Source organism: Eriocheir sinensis, chromosome 5 (assembly GCF_024679095.1).
Source record: "Eriocheir sinensis breed Jianghai 21 chromosome 5, ASM2467909v1, whole genome shotgun sequence".
NCBI classification, from domain to species: Eukaryota; Metazoa; Arthropoda; class Malacostraca; order Decapoda; family Varunidae; genus Eriocheir; species Eriocheir sinensis.
In genome coordinates, this window is record NC_066513.1 from 3674007 (window position 1) to 3695522 (window position 21516).

A 21516-nucleotide genomic window follows, 5' to 3' on the forward strand; every position below is an offset into this window, starting at 1 on the left:
GTGTGTGTGTGTGTGTGTATTTACAATCACAACGGAACTCCTCCACACTTGCAAGAAGTACATCCCCCAAAGAAAGGAGACAAAAGTCCGAAAGAATCAGATACCCAGAGACCGGAAAATACTAATGAGGAAAAGGACAAAACTAAACAAACAGATGGAGAAAATGGAAAGAGACGATACAAGACAGGAAATCTCCTCCCAAATAAGTCAATTAGAAGAAGATATCCTACATTCCCACGAACAACAAAGAAAAAGAGAAGAATCCAAAGCAATAACAAGCATCAAAGTTAACCCCAACTACTTTTTCAGCTATGCAAAGAAGAAATCCAGAACATGTGCTCCTATTGGACCCCTGACAACACCAAATGGCCAAATAGAAGAAAATCCCCTAGCAATATGTAAACTTCTTGCCGATCAGTACCAGTCAGTGTTTAGCAAACCTGATGAGACAAAGAATATAGCAAATCCTCACACCCTATTCTGTCTGCCAACATCACCATATGAAACCACCACTCCAGGCCTATAAGATATTAACTTTTCTTACATGGTCTTTGTCCATGCCCCCCCCCACACACACACGGAATCAGATAAAAGAAGCTAATTACACAGACAAAAAAAAAAAAAAGTATTACTCATGTGTCTGGCAGCAAGGCATTGCACAAACCTGTACTAAACCTGTAAGTTCCCTCCACTTTACCTGCTAAACTCCTTTGGTTTTATCTGTACATGGCCTCAGATTATGGCCCCCTTCATTCTGCTACATGGCCCTTTGTTTGGGAACCACTTCTCTATAGTGTAGAGCTTTTATATTGTAGGTCCATCAAATTTGAAGTTGCTTTCGTGTAAAAGTGTTTGGTCCTTCCACAGATATAACGGTGAAGACCAGAGTGCTCAGCATGACCCCGAAGACTTTAGTGCAGACCCTTTCATCTTTAGCCCTCACAGCTTCTTTGATAGCATCTTCCAGAACTTTGGGATGCATCCTGGCAAAACACCTTTTTCAGGTATGATTTTAGTTATTGTCAGTGTTCATCAGTTAGTATTTCTCCATTGGAATCACTATTTTGTTAACCTGTCTGCTGCAGTTGGCATGGATTTGGTTTTCACTGGTAGCCTGGTAACATATACTTCCAGGTCTTTTCCGCCACTGTGGTGGATTGTGGAGTGTTTCCCACGTGATTTTGGTATACTGGATATCCCCTCCCAAGGTGCACGACTTTACATTTTTCTTCATTGAATTGTAGCAGCCACTTTTTGTTCCATTCCTGTAGGTTAGTGATGTCTTCTTGTAGGAAATCTGCAGTCAGGGGGTTAGCGGATATAAATGAAACACACTTTTTAAATAAGATCAAGATTAGCATTCCATCAGTGACCATATTTCATTTTGCAGTCTGCCTTAATTACTCCAGTGGAACAATTAGATGAAGAGTTGAGAATACGAGTCCTACCTTCTCTTTCTTACATGTGAAGGCATAGATTAATTCATGATTTGCAGCAAGGATTCATGAAGGGTGGGTCATGCCTCACCATAGAGATGAAGACTGTGATACCTCTAGATTTTAGTCAATATCATCATTATCAGCCATTACCAGTCCTCTGCAGGCCAAGGCATTTCCCAACACTCTCCACCCCTCCCTGTTTGATGTTAGTGTACTCCATCCTGCTCTGGCACATGCTCTTATCTCATCTCTAATTGGTCCTCTGTTTGCCCTGGCTTCTCTCACAATGTTACAAATTTTTTGATTGCCACACTGATACTTTTGTTATCTATCTGTTATTAGGTCTACGCATGGTATGACCTGCCCAAGCATTTCCTATACATAACTCCTTCACACCCACAGTACTGTTTTGATGTATCATACCAATGCATGTAAGCAACCTCATGGTGCTGAGTGAAATGAGTGTGGTATGCAAGTACCAAACTATTACATGGATGTTTTTGGCCAAGCCAGGAGTGTGGATCTTGGCTTTTCAGACCCCATGTGGTGACAATATTTTTGAGAAGAATAAACAAACATGTGAACCATTACATACAGTCACCCATCTGTCACAAAATCACACCCAGTAGCCAATCAATTCAGGGTAGGATAATATTATTATTATTACCAGCCCAGACCTTTCAATATTCTCTGTTTTCTGTGATTCCACAACTGGAAAGACAAATATTTCGCTGCTTAGTGGAGATAATGGAGTTTCCTCACACAGATAGCAGTGATTAAGATTATAACTATGAGCCAGATAGTGAGTAGTTACTTGAAGACTCTCCAGATGAGTGTGACTCAGATTATGATTCTGAAACAGAAGAGGAAGACAGTGAAACTAGCAGACAGTGTTGCCAATGCAGACACCCTACCAGCAAGTGAGGAAGGGCAATCCTGAAGGGTAACCTCACACAAAGTGAGAGAGAATTGGAGCTGTGGTACTGCAGGGAACACTTGGGTAACATTATCGGGGGGCCGCAGTAAAGAATGGATCAATAATCATTTGTCTGTTCTCCTATCCATGATGTTTGCTCCCTGTCTCTCTTGTTATACCCAGCATTTTTCTCTCCGTTCCTCTTTCTGCATTTCTTAGCTTTCTCTCTAGATATTTTGTTAGGTGCTAAGTCTCTGAGCCACATGTGTGTCAGGACTGGAGAGCTTCACTGACTGTGCACCTTTCTTTTCAGGGTGAGTTCCAAGTTGCTCCTTATGATGTTTCCATGTTTGCCAAAAGCTCTCCATCTCATTCCTATTCTCTTTCTGATTTCTTTTTCATGGTCTGGGTTTACACTAATTTTTTGTCCTCAATGTATTCCCCTACTCTTTTGTTCCCAATTGCTATTTGTTGTCCTGTCAGTTGATGATTAAACATTACTGTATGAGCCACATCTAATGATTAATAAGTACCAAAAAACTTATTAGATGTGAATACATAAGTATATGGGTAAAATTATAATTTGCTGATTTTTTTTTACAGTAAAGGAGGCAGGAGCTCAAGGGCAAAAATAAATAAAAACACAAAAGCCTGCTTGCACACAAGTAACCCCTATTTTCACTCTTTTTGTAAGTGATTGGCGTTAATTTTAGTCCTTTTTCTTTTACGTTCGGCTTGTAGCACTGATAGTTTTCTTGAGGAAACCTGCTGGTCGGCCCCCAGTCAGTTAGTGGTGCAGGCAAGTGTTTCTTTATAGTGGTGCCATCTCGTCTGGTTCGTGCTGCCCCCCTGGAGCTCCAAGTGATCCTCTTTAGAGAGTTTTGCTAAAGTCTGGGTTGATGGGTTGTCATCTGGACAGCATGTAGGTAGTTTATATCCACTCGGCAATGACTGTAAAGTGTCAGCTTATTGCAGTGGTCAGGACCTGAACCTGGGTCCTCCAGGATACTTTGCCCTCATGCTGACCACTCAGCCACTGTGTCTGTGGCCCACTGCCTCTCTGAAATATAATCATACATATATGAAAGATGAAATAAAGTAATAATGTGAATAACTCGTGTTTGAGTGATGAGTGAGGGCAAGGCTCTGACAAAAGGTGGTATTGAGGCAGGAAGAGAAGCCAATGGGCCGCTCCCTTCTCCTTCACATTGCCATGGCGCTGCTCTCGAGGTAAGGTGTAAACCACCACTAAATGCATGCTAGATGGGAATTTAGGCCACTTAAAGCAGCAAGAAGTGGCTATGCAGCACAACAACACACATGCATGGCAAGGACTGAGGAAGAGGCAGAGTGAGGGGAAGATGGACAACAGTGACGTCACACACTCAGCCCAGGTGGCGGCTGGTTTCAACAGCATGTCAGGGATTGTTTTCATTACATATGAATATGGTGTGGTCCAATAGTGTTGTCAGATGTGAACTCTTAGATGGGAGATCTTACTGTGCTTTTGTTTCCTTCATACTCATCTTTAGGCTTACTTTCAGACACTTGATAAATTGTTTTTTTGAGGCTTTGATGAACCCGAAGAAGTTCTTTCTGTCCTACTCAGCAATAATAACAAGATCAAAGGTCTAGTGGTATGCAATCTGAAACATTTAGTTTTTGCCATGCAGCATTTAGCCTTGAGGTGTTGTGTAATTTCTGCTGAGAGGGTCTTCTGATAAAATATGCTGAGTAATGTAGAGTAGGTCATCACCGTGACAGTGGACTGATCAGTATTTTATAAAGAGAACATTATTAATGAACAAGAGACAGAGTGAGAGATATAAGAGCCCTGCAGAACACTTCTTTTCATGGGTTTAGGAGTAGAGCAGGAATGTCTCTGATAGCAGAAATAGATAGGTTTGAAAGGAAATGGGAGATAAAAGTGCAGAGAAGGATAGAATCCATAGGTGGGTAATTTAGAAAGCAAACAATTGTGCCAGACTGTCAATAACTTTTGAGATGTCTGAGGCAACAGCTAAAGTTTCACTGAGACTGCTGAGAGAGGCTGACCAGGAGTGAGTAAGAAAGGCACCAAGAGAACCCCACCTGTGGAATCTTTATCGGTGATCAGAATAAAAAGTTGGAAATTATTGATGCTTAACCCCTTCAACACGAGGATGTGTATACTGCATCCTTGTGTGCCCCGCACCATATCCGAGGACGTGCATGCTGCGTCCTGGCTCGCTTTAAACAATACACGAGTTATTTTTTCTCTATATTTATGCTTACATCTCAAAATTATCAATTAATTTATGTTTCTTTATGTGCACCATTTAATTCTGCATGTTTTCATATATAATACATGATGATTATGTTGAGTTTATGGGTGAAAACTTGTTATATTCAATAGCGACATTTGAAATTTGGCGCAGCGCTGTTTTGGGCTGGCTGTAGTGAAGGGGTTAAGATTAAGAAATTTTCTATTAAGAATTGTTTTAAAAAGACAGCAAAGAAGAGCAAACCCTTAGGATGGTGGTTTGAAGGGTCACAGCAGCCACCCTTCATATGCACAAGTTGCAGGTAAGTGTACTTTCAGCAAGAAGGAAAGAGTGATGTTGAAAGTCAGATTTGGAAGAGTTTAATCAAGTTCAGCATCAGCAAAGAAGCAGTTTTTGAGGAGAAACAGAGGGAACTTGATCAGGTTCAAAAGCTTTGAGGATTTAGATATTTCCATCAGGAATCTGTACATGTATGTGTGTAAAATATAACTATAATATTGAGGGGAAGGTTTGGGGAAAATGTGCAAACTGGATGAGGAGTCCCCCATGTACTCTTTAAGGGCTGCTTTTTGTTGGTTTGTACTTTGTGCCTCTTGTATGCTTGAAGTATATGAGGATGGACTGTACAAGTGTAAAGTATGATTACCATTTTTCAGAAAACCTTCCCATAATTGGATCTGCACCAGACCTTGGAGAACACTCCCGGGAGTCACTAATAAAGAAAGAAGACTCCGACATTGATGAGAGGTAGGTGTTGGCCCATGACACTTTGTCTGACAGCAATAATTCATTACTGAACACACCAACAACTTTTGTATTTAAAAAAATTATTATGTATTGCATATTTTTTGGTGTTGGAGAATATGGAGACACCCCACTTGCATCCTTTAGTATGGCCATCCTTGAAGTATGCCGGACACCTGGCTGGGCAGACGTTACTGACAAAAAGTGACGGTGCTAATGATTGATGGCTGGCATGGCTCATTAACACAAAGGAAAATAAGAACATGTGAGGTGTTGCTTTTTGCCATACTATAGTAATAATATCAAACTACATTGAAGAAAGAAAAAAAACTCTTTCCTTGGGATGCCATGTGTTACACTGAAGAAAATGAATTATAATACGAAACTTCTACACCGGTGTTACAGTTCAGGCCATTTTTTAACTTATATTTTAGATTGTGCCAACAACATTGTCATGTCCATTAAAAAGACATTAAAACATGCTTTCTGTTGCCTTCATTTGAGCACAAAATATGTGGTCAGTTATCTTGGGTTCAGAGTGTGAAGGGAGTGGACACATGAGTCGATTATAACTGGTAACGTACGGTGGCCGAACTGGTAGCGTACTGGACCCACATTCGCCGCGTGATGGACGACGCAGGTTCGAATCCTCACGCTACCACTCGGATTTTTCAGTCACCGCCGAGTGGCTTAAAACTACCCACATGCTGTCCTGAAGACCACCCATCAACCCGGACTCTAGAGGAAGCCGTCCAAGCGAATCAAGAACGAGTTCCGGGGGGCAGCATGAGCCAATGCAAGATGGCGCCACTATAAACACTCGCCTGCGCCAGAACGGGCTGGGCCGACCATCAGGCCCCACCTGGAAGAAGCCTTGGGCCGACCATCAGGCCCCACCGGGAAGATGCCTACCGGCGCAATAGGCAATAACGTCTAAAAAAAGAAAAAAAAAAAAAAAAACCACCACTATAGAGCAGTGGTTCCCACACTGGGGGGCGTGAGCTGGATACAGGGGGGGCGTGATTCCATCTGCCAAAAATTGCCGTTTTGTACACACACACACACACACACAGCCCGGTAGCTCAGGAGTAGAGTGTCTGGCTCACAACCAGAAGGACCGGGGTTCGAATATATATATATATATATATATATATATATATATATATATATATATATATATATATATATATATATATATATACATATATATATACATATATATATACATACATACATACATACATACATACATACAGTCACCGCAAAAGAAGATCGGACCTCCGCCAGTTCAGCGGGTTTACAATAGGGGTGTGAAGAGTGTCTCGGTGCTGCCACTATAGCTGATAGATTTACTGTTATCATACATCTGGTAACTGTGTAGGGTTATAGGCACCTCTCAATACCACTAGAGTTCAGTGCTGGCCCAGCTCTGGTAGGAGGAGGGTGTATGCATGAACGCCCCATCATTTTTCTGACGCTAATTTCCTAACCAGTTGTTGCATGATCTTGACACCATTGCCACATCTCCACTATGACCCGCAAACCCCTCACAGATGCAGAAAAGGGCAGGATTCTTGGTTTGAGGGAGGAAAAGGTACCAATAAAAGAAATTTGTAAACGCACCAGGAGGGCAAAATCAACAATCATGTCACTCCTCAAGGCCTGGACTCTCCCTCCCAACGAGATTCCCGCCCACAAACCTCGTCTTGGTGTGAAGAGAAAGACATCTAAAACTACTGATAGGCTTCTCAAGAATGCAGTTATGAAAAACCCTCGTATTACTGCCAGACAATTGAAAGAAATGTATCCAGATCTCCTAAAAAACGTCAGGCGAACAATTCAACATCGACTCCAAAAAGACCTCGACCTGCCATGTCGCACGGCTGCTCGAAAACCCTTGCTCACGGACAAGATGAAAAAGAAAAGGCTTGAATTTGCTAAGGCACATCGAGATTGGACATTTGAGGACTGGAAGGAGGTTATGTGGTCGGATGAAAGCACCTTCCAAGTGCTGTCATCACATCGTGTCAAGGTTCGGCGCCCGTCCAACTCCAGTCGGTACGACAGCAGGTTCACTGTCAAAACCGTAAAACACAGCCCATCAGTCATGGTGTGGGCTTGTTTCAGTGCAAAGTTGGGCAGGGGTGGTCTGTTCTTTCTCCCCAAGAACACTACCATGAATGCAGACCGATATATTGGAGTATTAAACGACCATCTGTATGACAGCTTCTCCATCCACGGCACCTCCATCTTCATGCACGATGGGGCCCCATGTCACACCTCACGAAAGGTCAAACAAGATCTCCAGAAGAAAAATATTCGTGTGTTGGAGTGGCCTGGCAATAGTCCTGACCTTAACCCAATTGAAAATGCATGGAAGATGATGAAGGACAAAGTTAAGGAGGAAAAACCGACATCAGTGCCGCACCTCCAAGACATCATCAAAAACGTATGGACCACACAAATGGACATTCAGTATTTCATAAACCTCGTCCAGAGTATGCCAAAGAGAATGTTAGATGTAATTCATTCACGTGGAGACATGACAAAGTATTAATACAAAAAAAAAATTGAATTTCGTATTATTTGATTGAGTTATGATACCAAATATAATTTGCAATTTGCATAATTTTCAAGGTCCGATCTTCTTTTGCGGTGACTGTATATATATATATATATATATATATATATATATATATATATATATATATATATATATATATATATATATATATATATATATATATATATATATATATATATATATATATATATATATAAAACCCCGATTATCCAGCGGATTATCCGAAAAACCGGATGATCTGAAATTGATCTGGATAATACCATTAAAATTTAATTTTTTTCTATACTAAAACGTTATAAAACATCAAAAATAAATAAAAGTAACTACATATGTACTATATTAACACATTTAAAATTGATAAGAACAGTTAAAATGAATATGCTTTCTAATACGTATTGCCGAAATAGCTTGTAACGAATAGATCAATGTATTAGACAAAAAACATTAAACAAACTCTCAACAACACCACGTCCGCACCTTCGCCCCAGCAAGGGCGTAAGTGCGGCGAACGAACAAACTACTGCACGACTACTCTCACACCGTACTCTCAAGACAACGACACAAACCGACTCCCTCTCCACTCCATGCCACATTCCCTTCCAACATACGAGTTCGCGATAATATGTCATCATACTGCGTCTCCACCTGCACGATGCATCAAGGTCACACTTGCAAGCTTGCACAACCATTCACAATCGCACTCTGCAACATTCACAATTCAGATCTGCAACGCTCACAAGTATCAACATACACTGGTCCAGACAAGGAGACACACAGACAAACATACAATAAAACATTTACATCACGTGTTTTAAGCGTACTACTTTGTTTAGCGTAGCGTGTGTTTGTTTGGTTTCATTGTTTACATCGTCAGTCGGCGGCAGTCGCGTCACACACTTCACACTGGGCAGTCGCATCGCATTCTACCTGTGCTTCGACCTCACTTCTTTCAAAAATCAAAATGGCGGCCATAAATCCGGATTATCCGAAAAATCGCTTATCCGAAGAGGCTTCCCTTCCATTTCGGATAATCGGGGTTTTACTGTATATATATATATATATATATATATATATATATATATATATATATATATATATATATATATATATATATATATATATATATATATTTTTTTTTTGCTGAAATCTCCATCTTCGGAGATTTCAATGTTCACCACCAGCTTTGGCTTTCATCCTCCTTCACAGACCAGCCTGGTGAACAAGCCTACAACTTTGCTCTCCTCAATGACCTAGAGCAGTTGGTTCAGCACCCTACTCGTATTCCCGACTGTCTTGGGGACAGGCCCAACATTCTAGACCTCTTCCTTACCTCTAATCCTTCTGCTTACTCTGTCAAACTGTTCTCTCCATTGGGCTCCTCCGATCATAACCTTATTTCTGTATCCTGTACATCCTCTGGACTCGCCGAAAAGGCGATGCTTCTGGCATTTTGTTTCTGCTTGGTGGGATGACCTGAGGATGTACTTTTCCGATTTCCAGTGGAATGATTAGCTACTGCTTCCAGGAGAGAGACCCTTCTGTGTGTGCTCAGCGCATCACAGAGGTGATTGTCTCTGGAATGGAGGCATACATTCCACGTACTTTCTCTACTCCTCATGCTAAGTCACCAGCAAATATTTACTAATCACGCGCTACGAAGTGATTGTATTGCATATATATATATATATATATATATATATATATATATATATATATATATATATATATATATATATATATATATATATATATATATATATATATCAGGGTTGGGAAAAACCAATGTTTTTTTTTTTTTAAACAAAAACCATGTTTTTTTCGGTTTAAACCACAGATTTTTTTTTTTCGCTTTTCAGTATTTTTATTCCAGTAATTCTATCCGTATATACATATATGAGTTTGAAAAGGAATTATAGATAGATTTAGAGATGGATTTATCAATATATTCATTTGATCTTCATACAATCTGTAAAAGAGGCAAAATGCAGCTTCTCTAACATGCTCTTTAATTGCAATTTTAAATAGTAAACATGAAAGACCTCTTCTAATTTTCCAGTGGCATGCTACAAAAACAGTTGTGAGAGAGAGAGAGAGAGAGAGAGAGAGAGAAGAGAGAAGAGAGAGAGAGAGAGAGAGAGAGGGGGGGGGGGGGGTGCGCTTTCCTGGCTATATCCCGCACTGCATACTGCCGCTGCATCGCGCTGCCCGGAGTTAGGGGCGCTGTTATGATGACTCAGAACAACAATAGCCACCTTAGCATACACAGACTGTACGCATGTACAATTTACAGTCCACAGACACCAGTATCACCATGCAACATGGACAGCATGCATCTAATATCTTCTGTGCTAGAACCTAAGTAATACTTATGAGTTATTAATGAGAATAGAGTCACTAGGACTGAAAATCATTAGAATAGTGGTCCTGGCAATTATTCAGGCGACGATTACCATTGCAGCTTCCAGGACAGCGCTCCCCCCCCTTCGGTGATGACTGCATTCACGATGCCCCCCCTACAATACCTAGTTACACTATACCTCGCTGCTACAGTAATACACTACCGGTACACAACACTATCACCTTGCACCTTACTCGCGACCGCAGCTCGCAGCTCTGAATGACTAGAATCGTGAGTCACTCTTTCCCTTCCCACCAGGGTTGCCAGGTTTGGCATAATTATGCCAATTTGGTATATTCCTGGCCTGGTTGGCGTACTGGAAATTTAGTTTTATGGCATAATTTTTGGTATATTCAGGGGTGTTTTTAATGTTATTTCATTTATATTCATAGTAAGGTGCTGGAAGTCAAAGACGTTGACCAGATTCTATAATATATCTAGTGAATAAAACATCAGAAAAAAGCATTATACACATCAGATGAGGGTACCGTTCCTCTTGGTACCGTTTCAGGACCTAAAGTTCCTGATCACTGCAGAACGCGTATTGTTCGTGTTCGGTTACTAGTCTGCGGGTCTGTGCGGGAAAGGAGAAAGTAGCCTCCGCTGCCCAGCAGTGCCCAGGATTGTATGCTACTTTACGAGGACTTATGCTATCCCAGCTGTGTTGTTGTGTCTTACAAGTGGACTTAAGTATCAGAGTGTGCTAGGATCCGTTCCTGACCCGCAGTAAAGGCAATGAGTCGCAAAAACTTGGAAGTATTTGTGGCGTGTTCCTCGGAGGCATCGACGAATATGGCGGAAACGCTGCGGCATCACATTTTTATGCGCTTATAAAGACCCTGAGAAGCCATTTTAATGTGATTTTAGGAGTAAATAAAGCCGTTCGTATCGTATTCTCCCCTCACAGTGTGGCATCAAAGAAAGGAAGCCAGAAATCTTTAAAATGTGCTGATAGGCGTCGGTTTCTGAGTCAAAGAACTCCTCTGCATCCTTGTAATCTACTGCTGCACACATTAGTTACAGGGGCGTCGGTGATGTGATGGTGTGGAATGTGGAGGGAGTGGACAGTGCTTGACTGGATACAAGATATGAAAGACCAAAATTGTGTTTTAACTAAGCTAGAGTGAGGGAGGCCGCTGTGAGGGACGCGCAAGTTTGGCGCAAAAACGGGTCCCATGTAAGGGGTCTTGGCTTGTAACTCCCAAGAAAAGGCTAGGATAATACGCATTTGAAAGATGTGCAAGTCTTAAAAGTGTTGAAATAATGCAACGTGTGCGTGTGTCTACCATTCCAGTGCTTGAACAGTGCCGTACAGCGAAGGTGATGTGAGGGTGAGTGGGAGGATAAGATGACGCGCTAAATCCTTCTCGTGTCAGACCTCATAACGCTGAAAATATATAGATACGCATATGCTGAACTACCATGTAATTTAAATTGATACATACTTGATACTGAACATAATTACAGAAACAGAGCAAATAGTGTATAGAAAAGTGAGTATGATTGTGCTTTAATCTTTATCTTGAACTATGAAAAATATTAGAAATTTTACTGATTATATTCTATTCAAACAGGCACAGAGATATTACAATGCAGTGATCAAACCATTAACTATCAAGACTAAAGTTATTAGAAACAAATTTGAAACTGTTGGTGATTAACCTAGTGCTGAACTATTCATCAATATGACAGGCAGAAAACCAGACTATATTTGGAAATTTTTTGAAAAAAAGGTTGTTGAAGGCAGAAAAGGCTGCCGAGCAATTTGTAAAAATTGCCGTAAAGCAATGGAAGGACAAATAGTACGAATGAAGAGTCATTACAGCAAGTTGTTTTCAGTTACTTTGAAGTTACAGCATTTGAATAGAGATTTGAGTTTACCAACTGACGTTTTCATCCTGGTGTTAGTAAAATGACTGTGCATAATAAAAATTATAAAACCACATATAATTAAAACCACAATACCTGATGAAACTAAAAAAGATTCACAAAAAACACTGGTTTTATTGATGGGTTTTTGGTTTAAACCAGGGGTGTCAAACTCATGGCCCGCGGGATAGTCATAAATGGCCCGCGGTATCACGGTAACTCCAATCTAGTCAATGTATTTTCTACCCTTGTTGGCCCCCATGATGGCACTTCAGAGTATGAATTGGCCATTAAAGGGTTTTGAGTTTGACACCCCTGGTTTAAACCGCCAACCCTGCTGTACATAATTAAAATCTTACATATAGTTAAAACCACAATACTGATGAAACTAACAAAGATACACACAAAAGAAGAAAAAAAAATGGTTTATTAGTTGGGTTAAACCACTGTTTTTTTTTATTGGTTTAAACTGCCAACCCTGATATATATATATATATATATATATATATATATATATATATATATATATATATATATATATATATATATATATATATATATATATATATATATTCACCCCTGCCATTCATGGTCTCACCCAGCGGTTTCAGCGTATTCATGATCAACTAATTGTGACCCCCTTGCTCTGTGACCCCAGTTTCAGCGATATCTGTGGATGCATTGACGCTAAATAGGAAGGCAGAGAGGAGGGAGGGAGGCAGAGAGGAGGGGGGAAGGGAGAGAGGAGGGAGGAAGGCAGAGAGAAGGGAGGGAGGGAGGCAGAGAGGAGGGGGGAAGGGAGAGAGGAGGGAGGCGGGGCAATGGACGTTAGGTTGCTCCTGAGTGGCCACGGTTAGACTGTGACTTCATGCGTTCCTATTGGCCAGCAGCTAACGCAGGGACGACTGCTATTGGTCGAGATTTTCTCATAGCAACATTATCCTAAAAAAAAAAAATTCACGCGCCGCCACACTGCAGTGTTGCCAGATTGGGCTACTTATTGTTGTCTAACAACGTCTTGTCTCATTTCAGTCATTAAAAAGAACGAAAAAAACATGTTTTATATGACGTGTCAGAGGTGACTTCCCCAAATGCATATTTTCCCATAGGGTTATAGTTATAGTCCCGCCGGTTTCAGCGCATCAGCGCGAAGTCCGGGAAGCAGAAATATCCTTGACATGGGGATGACTGTATATATATATATATATATATATATATATATATATATATATATATATATATATATATATATATATATATATATATATATATATATATATATATATATATATATATATATATATAAAGAAAGGATGAGGGGTGTGAGGATTACTTATAAATCAATAGGGGGCATCATGTAAAAAAGTTAGGGAACCAGTGGTGTAGTAGAGCTAGATAGGGGGTATGTATTCTACCATAATGTGGTCAAATGGGCTTTTTGATGTTTTGAAATATTATATGAATGAATAGATCATAAATGATAGACCTCAGAACTGATACTTAAAATAAGTTCACTGCCTTTTTGTTTGCCAAAAGTTTTAAAGAAATTGGAGTTGTGGATTATCTTAGACCTTGCCCCTGGGCCTAGTCCATTTATGTGTGTCCCTGATGGCCGGCTCCATCATGAGAGCCTCCCTTGAGGACTTGGCCATGGCAGAAGTGTCTTCAGGGCCAAGATCCAAAGAGGTGCACCCCAATTGTCTGCACTTTAAAGAATAGCTTGTTGCCTTAGCAATTGACACTATTGCTGCATTGAAAAACAAGGCTTAGCACAGTTATTAGTGCATCGCTATGACGAAGAGGCTGCTGATTGGGTGAGTGCAGTCTATGATGTCATCAGACTCACCAATGAATCACAAGTGTTTTCAGAAATGTTGGCCACTCATAAGGCAGCCACCTCCAGCCGTGTCCTCAGAAGAACCTGTCTTGCTTCCCTTTTCTTCTTTTTCCATCATATTGAGAGACAGTGGTTGTTTAAAATGTTTCTAAGGCTGTAGTTACTCTTTCTCAACTTTTTACTTCTAAATAATTAACCCTCTCGCACGTGATGACGCGTTTAGCATCATCAAGGGGTAAAAGGTCCTGGCGCATGATGACGCTAAATGTGTCATTAAAGTTAAGAAAAATTGATTAACAATCAAGTTTTCGGTGAAAGTGCGTCAAATTTGGGAGCGTCATTTGTTGGGATAAGTTTCTTAATGGTAACATATGGTAACCTTTCTAAGGAACGTAAATGAGGATTTTGAGGATACCATAAGAATCCTCACTAAATTCTGCTTCGAAACATATATTCAGCTAAAAAAGTTGGCCCACAAAATTTTGAGCTAGCGAGTGGGGAAGAGTTGGTACTTAGGATTTATTGTCTACAATGATCTATACAGAGACTTGAAACAAGTTTATATTGTTTATATATATATTTTTCCTCTATTTTTATTTGCGCATGATCTAGTACAAGTCTTTATGAAGCCATTGATACCAAATTTATTGGGGTATGATATATCTGTGAGGGTAAAATACATCCGGGAATGTAGGGTATCGCGGCGGCAAAAAATGGCCAGTCGGGCTTGAGAAATGCATGGTGAGTGGAACAGAAACTTAATGAAAACTTACGGTGTGCGAGAGGGTAAGGCGTTTATGTTAGAGTTAAAGGCTTTGATTACTTTTCAAATCCAGTCCTGTGCATCACCTCAGAGTCTATATTTATAAAGTTTACTCAGCACAGTTGATTGATTCAGTGCCAAAACCATTACTCACATCCAAGAACATATCTTATACAAAATTTTCTTTAAAGTTAACTCGTATTTTATCTACCTAGATATGCTCCACAGCCACATCTAAAGCCAAATTGATATTCAAAAAGCAAGTTAAGATTATTTATAAATGAATACAACCTGATGTGCATCAAACACTGAAATATCTTAGAAAACAGTAAGACAAACTGGTCTATAGTTGCTCAAAAGTTAAGAAGAATTTCCTATATATATTTGGGTGACCCTTTCCATTTTCATGTCCTTTGGAAAGACAGCTCGCTTAAAAGATAAATTTATAATGTGTGCCAGGGAGTCACTGATTACTGTGTGAGTTTCTCCAATAACCTTAGCACCAACACCATTAGTTACAACAGTGGCAGAATGAAATGTATAAAAATGCACAAAATTCTAATTATCTTTGCATCGAGACTATTGCATTGATACTTAGAATAATCTGGATGCAGAGGTTATTAAGGCCAAGAACATATATGAATTCTAAGCAGAATTGGCTGAAAGCAAATGAGGAGGTTAGCTCCAGAGGTTTGGTCAAATACTGTATACTATGGGTAAGTACATGAAATGATGTATGATGATATGTATTGATGAATGAGGTATGTGAATGGTAATTTCCCATTGTTTTTAGTTTGCTGCTACTTCTGTTAGACTGTGCCCTAATAGCAGGTTTTTTTACAGGGTATCAGGGGATCTCTCAAAGCTACCAGAAGGGAGACCAGGTTATTCCCATGAACTACCACAGACTCCTAATTCTCAACGGTCTCCCTGGTCCCGTCTTGAGTCTCCTGGGGCACCACAACCAGAAGTACGACACAAATTTTACTCACAGTCAATAGTCACCATTAGAAGACCAGACGGCGTAAGTATTAAGTTGACCAAAACTTGTTCTCTTGGTCATCACTGCTTTGATTCAAGTTCTCTTTTCAAAGATTATTTCATGATATTTATATATCTCTTCTCTTCCCTTCCAACTCTCCTCCCTTATGTTTATGTGGATCATTTTATGCAGAAAAAGGTGTCTGCTAGGAACAAACCTGGTTCAGTACACATGTCAACCAGGTACTTGGCTCAGTTCATATGGTCATAACAAGTAAATAATAAACAAAACTAAAAATAAGGTGAAAGAAAATTAAGTATTTAGCTTCTGTATTGTTTTCAGTCTATTGAAGAAACCAAGAAGTACACCGACAGCACTGGCCGAGAGGAGGTGACGGTGACCCACAAACAGCCAGACGGTGGAAGTCTCCCTCAGCCCGGTGGGTAGCAACACACGCACGCATGCATGCACACACACATACACAACCACCGGGCCAGGAAAGAGGAAGGGTTATGCAGGAGATACAGTTAACGGTGCAGGAGGTCAAGGAAAGCTTGAACAAGCTGGATGTAAGAAAGGCAACGGGGCCGGATGAAGTATCAGAGTGGATCCTGAAAGAATGTAGTGAGCAACTTGCAGAGAAACTACACTCCATAATGAGTGCCTCCCTGAGTGTAGGAAGGGTACCACAAGATTGGGAGAGAGCAAACATAGTACCAATTTATAAAGGAGGAAAGAGATAGGACCCATTAAATTACAGACCGGTATCACTCACTAGTGTGGTTGCGAAGATATGTGAGAGGCTAGTTAAAAACAGGTGGTCGGATTTTTTAGAAAGTGAGAAAATTGTCTCGGATTGCCAGTTTAGATTCAGGAGAGGGAGATCTTGTGTCACCAACTTGTTGTGTTATTACTCAAGGGTGACAGATTTAATACAAGAGAGAGAAGGCTGGGGGGATGGAGTGTACCTGGATTTGAAAAAGGCATTCGACAAAGTACCGCACAGAAGACTAATTTGGAAAATTAAAAATAGGGGTGGAGTGGGTGATGGACTTATTAAGTGGCTGGAGGACTTCCTAACTGACAGGGAAATGAGGACAATAATCAAGGACAAGGTTTCCAACTGGTGCCCTGTGATGAGTGGGGTCCCACAAGGTTCAGTGCTGGCACCAATAATGTTTGCTGTTTATATGAATGATATGGTGGACGGAGTGACCAGCTATGTGAGTTTGTTTGCAGACGATGCAAAGCTATTGAGATGAGTCAATGATGTGAAAGACTGTGAGGCATTGCAGAGGGACCTGGACAAAATATGGGAGTGGAATGGTACATGGCAGATGGAATTCAACCTTGGGAAATGTAAAAAAAATAGAGTTTGGTAGGAGCGGTAGAACATGTGAATACGATTATAAGATGGGAAGTGAGATAATATGCAGAGGAGTGGAAGAAAAAGATTTGGGAGTGACTATCTCAGAGAACATGTCACCGGACAAACACATCAACAGGATAATGGGACAAATTATGAATTTGCTGAGGAACATAAGGACGGCATTTGTGTATTTGGACGAAGAGATGATGAAAAAAATAATAGTTACAATGATAAGGCCAAGGTTGGAGTATGCAGCAGTGGTCTGGTCTCCTCACGAAAAGAAGAACATAAGAAAGCTGGAAAGAGTACAGAGAATGGCAACTAAGATGGTACCGGAACTTAGAGATTGGACTTACGAGGAGAGACTCAAAAGCATGGGGCTCACAACCCTGGAGAGAAGAAGAGAAAGAGGAGGCCTGATAGCAGTGTACAGGGTGGCGAGCAGGGTGGAGAATCTGGACAGAGAGGACCTGTGTGTGTGGAGCGAGAGAGAAACGAAAGGACATGGAAAGAAGTTGAGGGTGACCACGTGTAGGCGAGATGTGAAAAAGTTTAGCTTCCCAAACAGAAGCATTGAGCTGTGGAATGGACTGGAGGAGGAGGTGGTTTGTGCAAGAAACATTCATGATTTTAAGGAAAAATTGGACAAGAGCGGATATGGAGACGGGACAGCGTGAGTGTAGCTCTTTTCCCGTATGTCACAACTAGGTAAATATAAATACAACTACTATGCATTTCAGCGGCAGACAAACGGTGTTTTTTGCAGATATCTCCTAAACTAATCGTTGGATGAGTATGATATTTCAGCACACTACCTTGAACATCCGTTCGTAATTTTTGGTTAACATACCATATTGCTATATGTGTTATGTGAGGAGTTTACTGAGTGATATTACGCCTAATCCAGTCATCATATCAAAGGTGTTACACAGAATCGGACGAGTGTGGGGTACTCGTCTAACCCCTCCACCACCACCACCACCACCCTGAAGAACCCCCAGACCACTCCTTCTCTACCCCAGTATCACATGACCCTTCCCCCCTACTCACACCATCAGCCTTCCACCTGTGATTTTTTTCCCCTATTGTAATTACATACGTATAGGTATAATAGTTACATACGTCAGTATGTACATACATATCATACATTAATAATATTATCTAATACAATTGCTGGTATATGTGGACATGAAAACAACCAGACTGGGTCAAACGACCGTTAAAGCAATAGCTAATTCCGCTGTTAATCTCTCTCTCTCTCTCTCTGACTTTTACGCATTATACACATATGTATAGATTAAGAAAAATATATGCAGTTTATAATTTTTTGATAACATGAATATACAACAAACAAGTCAACAAAATAATATTATATATAAACTGGACCACTTTTTATGATCAATAGGCAGACAGTACGCAATAAGAGTATCAACTTTTCCTAACAGTAGAAGGTCCAAGTCACAGGTAATTCCAGCACATCATGTTCACGTGGTTGACCATAACGACTGCAAACATGGCTCTCCTATATACTACACGTAAACGTGCTGTTGTACAGTAATTATCAACGTGAACCACTTCTTGCCTTCATGAAATTGTACCATACTCTTAGGAAATAATCATATCTATACATACACACTTACAGAACATTATAATGTATAAATACAGTAGTGGGAGAAGTAGGGAGGGGCACAGGAGTGAGGGAGGCGAGAAGCAAGGAAGAGGAGAGGAGGGATAAAGAGGCGGGGGGGGGACTTCCGAGACGGGGGAGACGTAGTAGTGGTTAGGAATGGTTTGGGTGGGTGTGTGGGGGGGGGGGCACACTTTCATTCGAATGCGTGAACATGACTCGTCGGCTTTGTGTTATTTTTCACGAGTAAACTCCTCACATAACATATATAGCAATGTGGTATGTTAACCAAAAATTACGAACGGATGTTCAAGGTAGTGTGTTGAAATATCATACTCATCCAACGATTCGTTTAGGAGATATCTGCAAAAAACACCGTTTGTCCACCGCTGAAATGCATAGTAGGTAAATACACATACATGATAAGTGGAGAGAGTTTTTAAAACTATACAAGGAAGCTGAAAATAGATATGTCCCTTAGGTAACCAAAAAGGATGTTGGTAAAAAGGAATGGCTTAACAAAAGATGCGAGGCAGCTAGAAAGAGAAAAGAGGAAGCTTGGAAGGGATGGAGGAGATGAAGAAGAATCAACTTGTGGAACGATTTCAAACAAGCAAGGGATGAATATACAAAGATTAGAAGAGAAGAAAAACGGAAATATGAAAAAGATATAGTCGACAAGTGCAAAGACCAGGCTATTCTATAGACATGTGATTGGCAAATTAAAGAATAAAGAAACAATTGGTAAACTGAAAATGGATGGAACTACATATGAGGACCCAGCAGACATGGCAGAGGTGGTGAACAACAGCTTCCACAGAGTTTTCACAAAAGAAGACAAATTTGTACAACCACAGGGCCAGGAAAGAGGAAGGGTTATGCAGGAGATACAGTTAACGGTGGAGAGGTCAAGGAAAGCTTGAACAAGCTGGGTAAGAAAGGTGACGGGGCCGGATGGAGTATCAGGGTGGATCTTGAAAGAATGTGGAGAGCAACTATGGGTAGGCAGTGGCCGAACTGGTAGCGTACTGGACCCACATTCACCGCGTGATGGACGACGCGGGTTCGAATCCCCACGCTACCACTCGGATTTTTCAGTCACCGCCGAGTGGCTTAAAACTACCCACATGCTGTCCTGAAGACCACCCATCAACCCGGACTCTAGAGGAAGCCGTCCAAGCGAATCAAGAACGAGTTCCGGGGGGCAGCATGAGCCAATGCAAGATGGCGCCACTATAAACACTCGCCTGCGCCAGAACGGGCTGGGCCGACCATCAGGCCCCACCTGGAAGAAGCCTTGGGCCGACCATCAGGCCCCACCAGGAAGATGCCTACCGGCGCAACAGGCAACGATGTAAAAAAAATAATAATAAAAACCGCACTCTATAATGAGTGCCTCCCTGAGTGAAGGAAGGGTACCACAAGATTGGAAGAGAGCAAACATAGTACCAATTTTTAAGGGAGGAAAGAGAGAGGACCCATTAACCCTTTCATTGCTAAGCGCTCGCAACGAAACTATCCCCTCAGGCGCGCTTGGGCACCCCAGCGGGGGAAGGGGATCTCTTTTAACCTCTATATCTCAAAAACTATTCATCACAGCTACAAAACAAAAACACCATTAGAAAGAGGAGGCCAAGATCTATAAGATTCGGTTATGTAAGCCTCTCCTGCGAACATACAGGTACATTCAGGGGGTGTTTTTTGCTGTGAGTGCAACTGGCGCTCGCAGCGAGCTTTTAGCACCACCAGCAAGTGACGCTAGTGCTCACTCTTTTAACCTCTGTATCTCAAAAACTATTCATCACAGCTAAAAACAAAAACACCATTGGAAAGAGGAGGCCAAGATCTATACGATTTGGTAAAGTAAGCCTCTCCTGCAAAAGTACAGGCACGTTCAGGGGGTGTTGCCTGTGAAGACGTACATTTATACGTGCGCGACGGTCAGCCGTAAGGCAACTACTGTAGATCTCTTGATGATGGGGTGCTGGCAGGGCAGTATTGCCAACTGCAAAATTTACAACTATTTGGTCAAAATATCAGTCATGTGATAGGTGAAGCTATGCAAAAATGTCGCTATATTGGACAACAACATCCACCAGTTGCTCGTCCATAGATTTTCTGCGCTGGTGTGACATGATTTTCCACCAAATTTAGTGGAGAACCCACTCAATTGGCAATCCTGTGTTGTGAAAAATATTGTTGGAACACTCTCATCCGCAGGAGATTTGAGTGCGGCTGGAGCTCGCAGCGAGCGTTTAGCACCACCACCAAATACGCCTAATGCTCGCTGCGAGTGTTTAGCCATGAAAGGGTTAAATTACAGACCGGTATCACTCACTAGTGTGGTTGCGAAAATATGCGAGGTGGTCGGATTTTTTAGAAAGTGAGAAAATTATCTCGGATTGCAAGTTTGGATTCAGGAGAGGGAGATCTTGTGTCACCAACTTGTTGTGTTATTACTCAAGGGTGACAGATTTAATACAAGAGAGAGAAGGCTGGGGGGATGGAGTGTACCTGGATTTGAAAAAGGCATTTGACAAAGTACCGCACAGAAGACTAATTTGGAAAATTAAAAATAGGGGTGGAGTGGGTGATGGACTGATTAAGTGGCTGGAGGACTTCCTAACTGACAGGGAAATGAGGACGATAATCAGGGACAAGGTTTCCAACTGGTGTCCTGTGATGAGTGGGGTCCCACAAGGTTCGATGTTGGCGCCAATAATG

The 21516-nt window shown here is 41.1% G+C and overlaps 1 protein-coding gene across 7 annotated transcripts in view; it reads left to right on the top strand.

Annotated features, from left to right (window-relative positions):
- LOC126983547 (HCLS1-associated protein X-1-like) overlaps positions 1-21516 on the top strand; it is a 110102-nt gene that overhangs the window by 44837 nt on the left and 43749 nt on the right. For 6 of the 7 annotated variants that reach the window (XM_050836366.1, XM_050836359.1, XM_050836351.1 and 3 more), the window contains 4 exons: positions 868-1004; positions 5276-5366; positions 15658-15838; positions 16139-16235. In XM_050836366.1, the coding sequence (XP_050692323.1) occupies positions 868-1004; positions 5276-5366; positions 15658-15838; positions 16139-16235 (506 nt within the window). Of the gene's footprint in view, positions 1-867; positions 1005-5275; positions 5367-11919; positions 12382-15657; positions 15839-16138; positions 16236-21516 lie in introns of those variants that run through there. The other variant, XM_050836371.1, reaches the window with a different exon arrangement.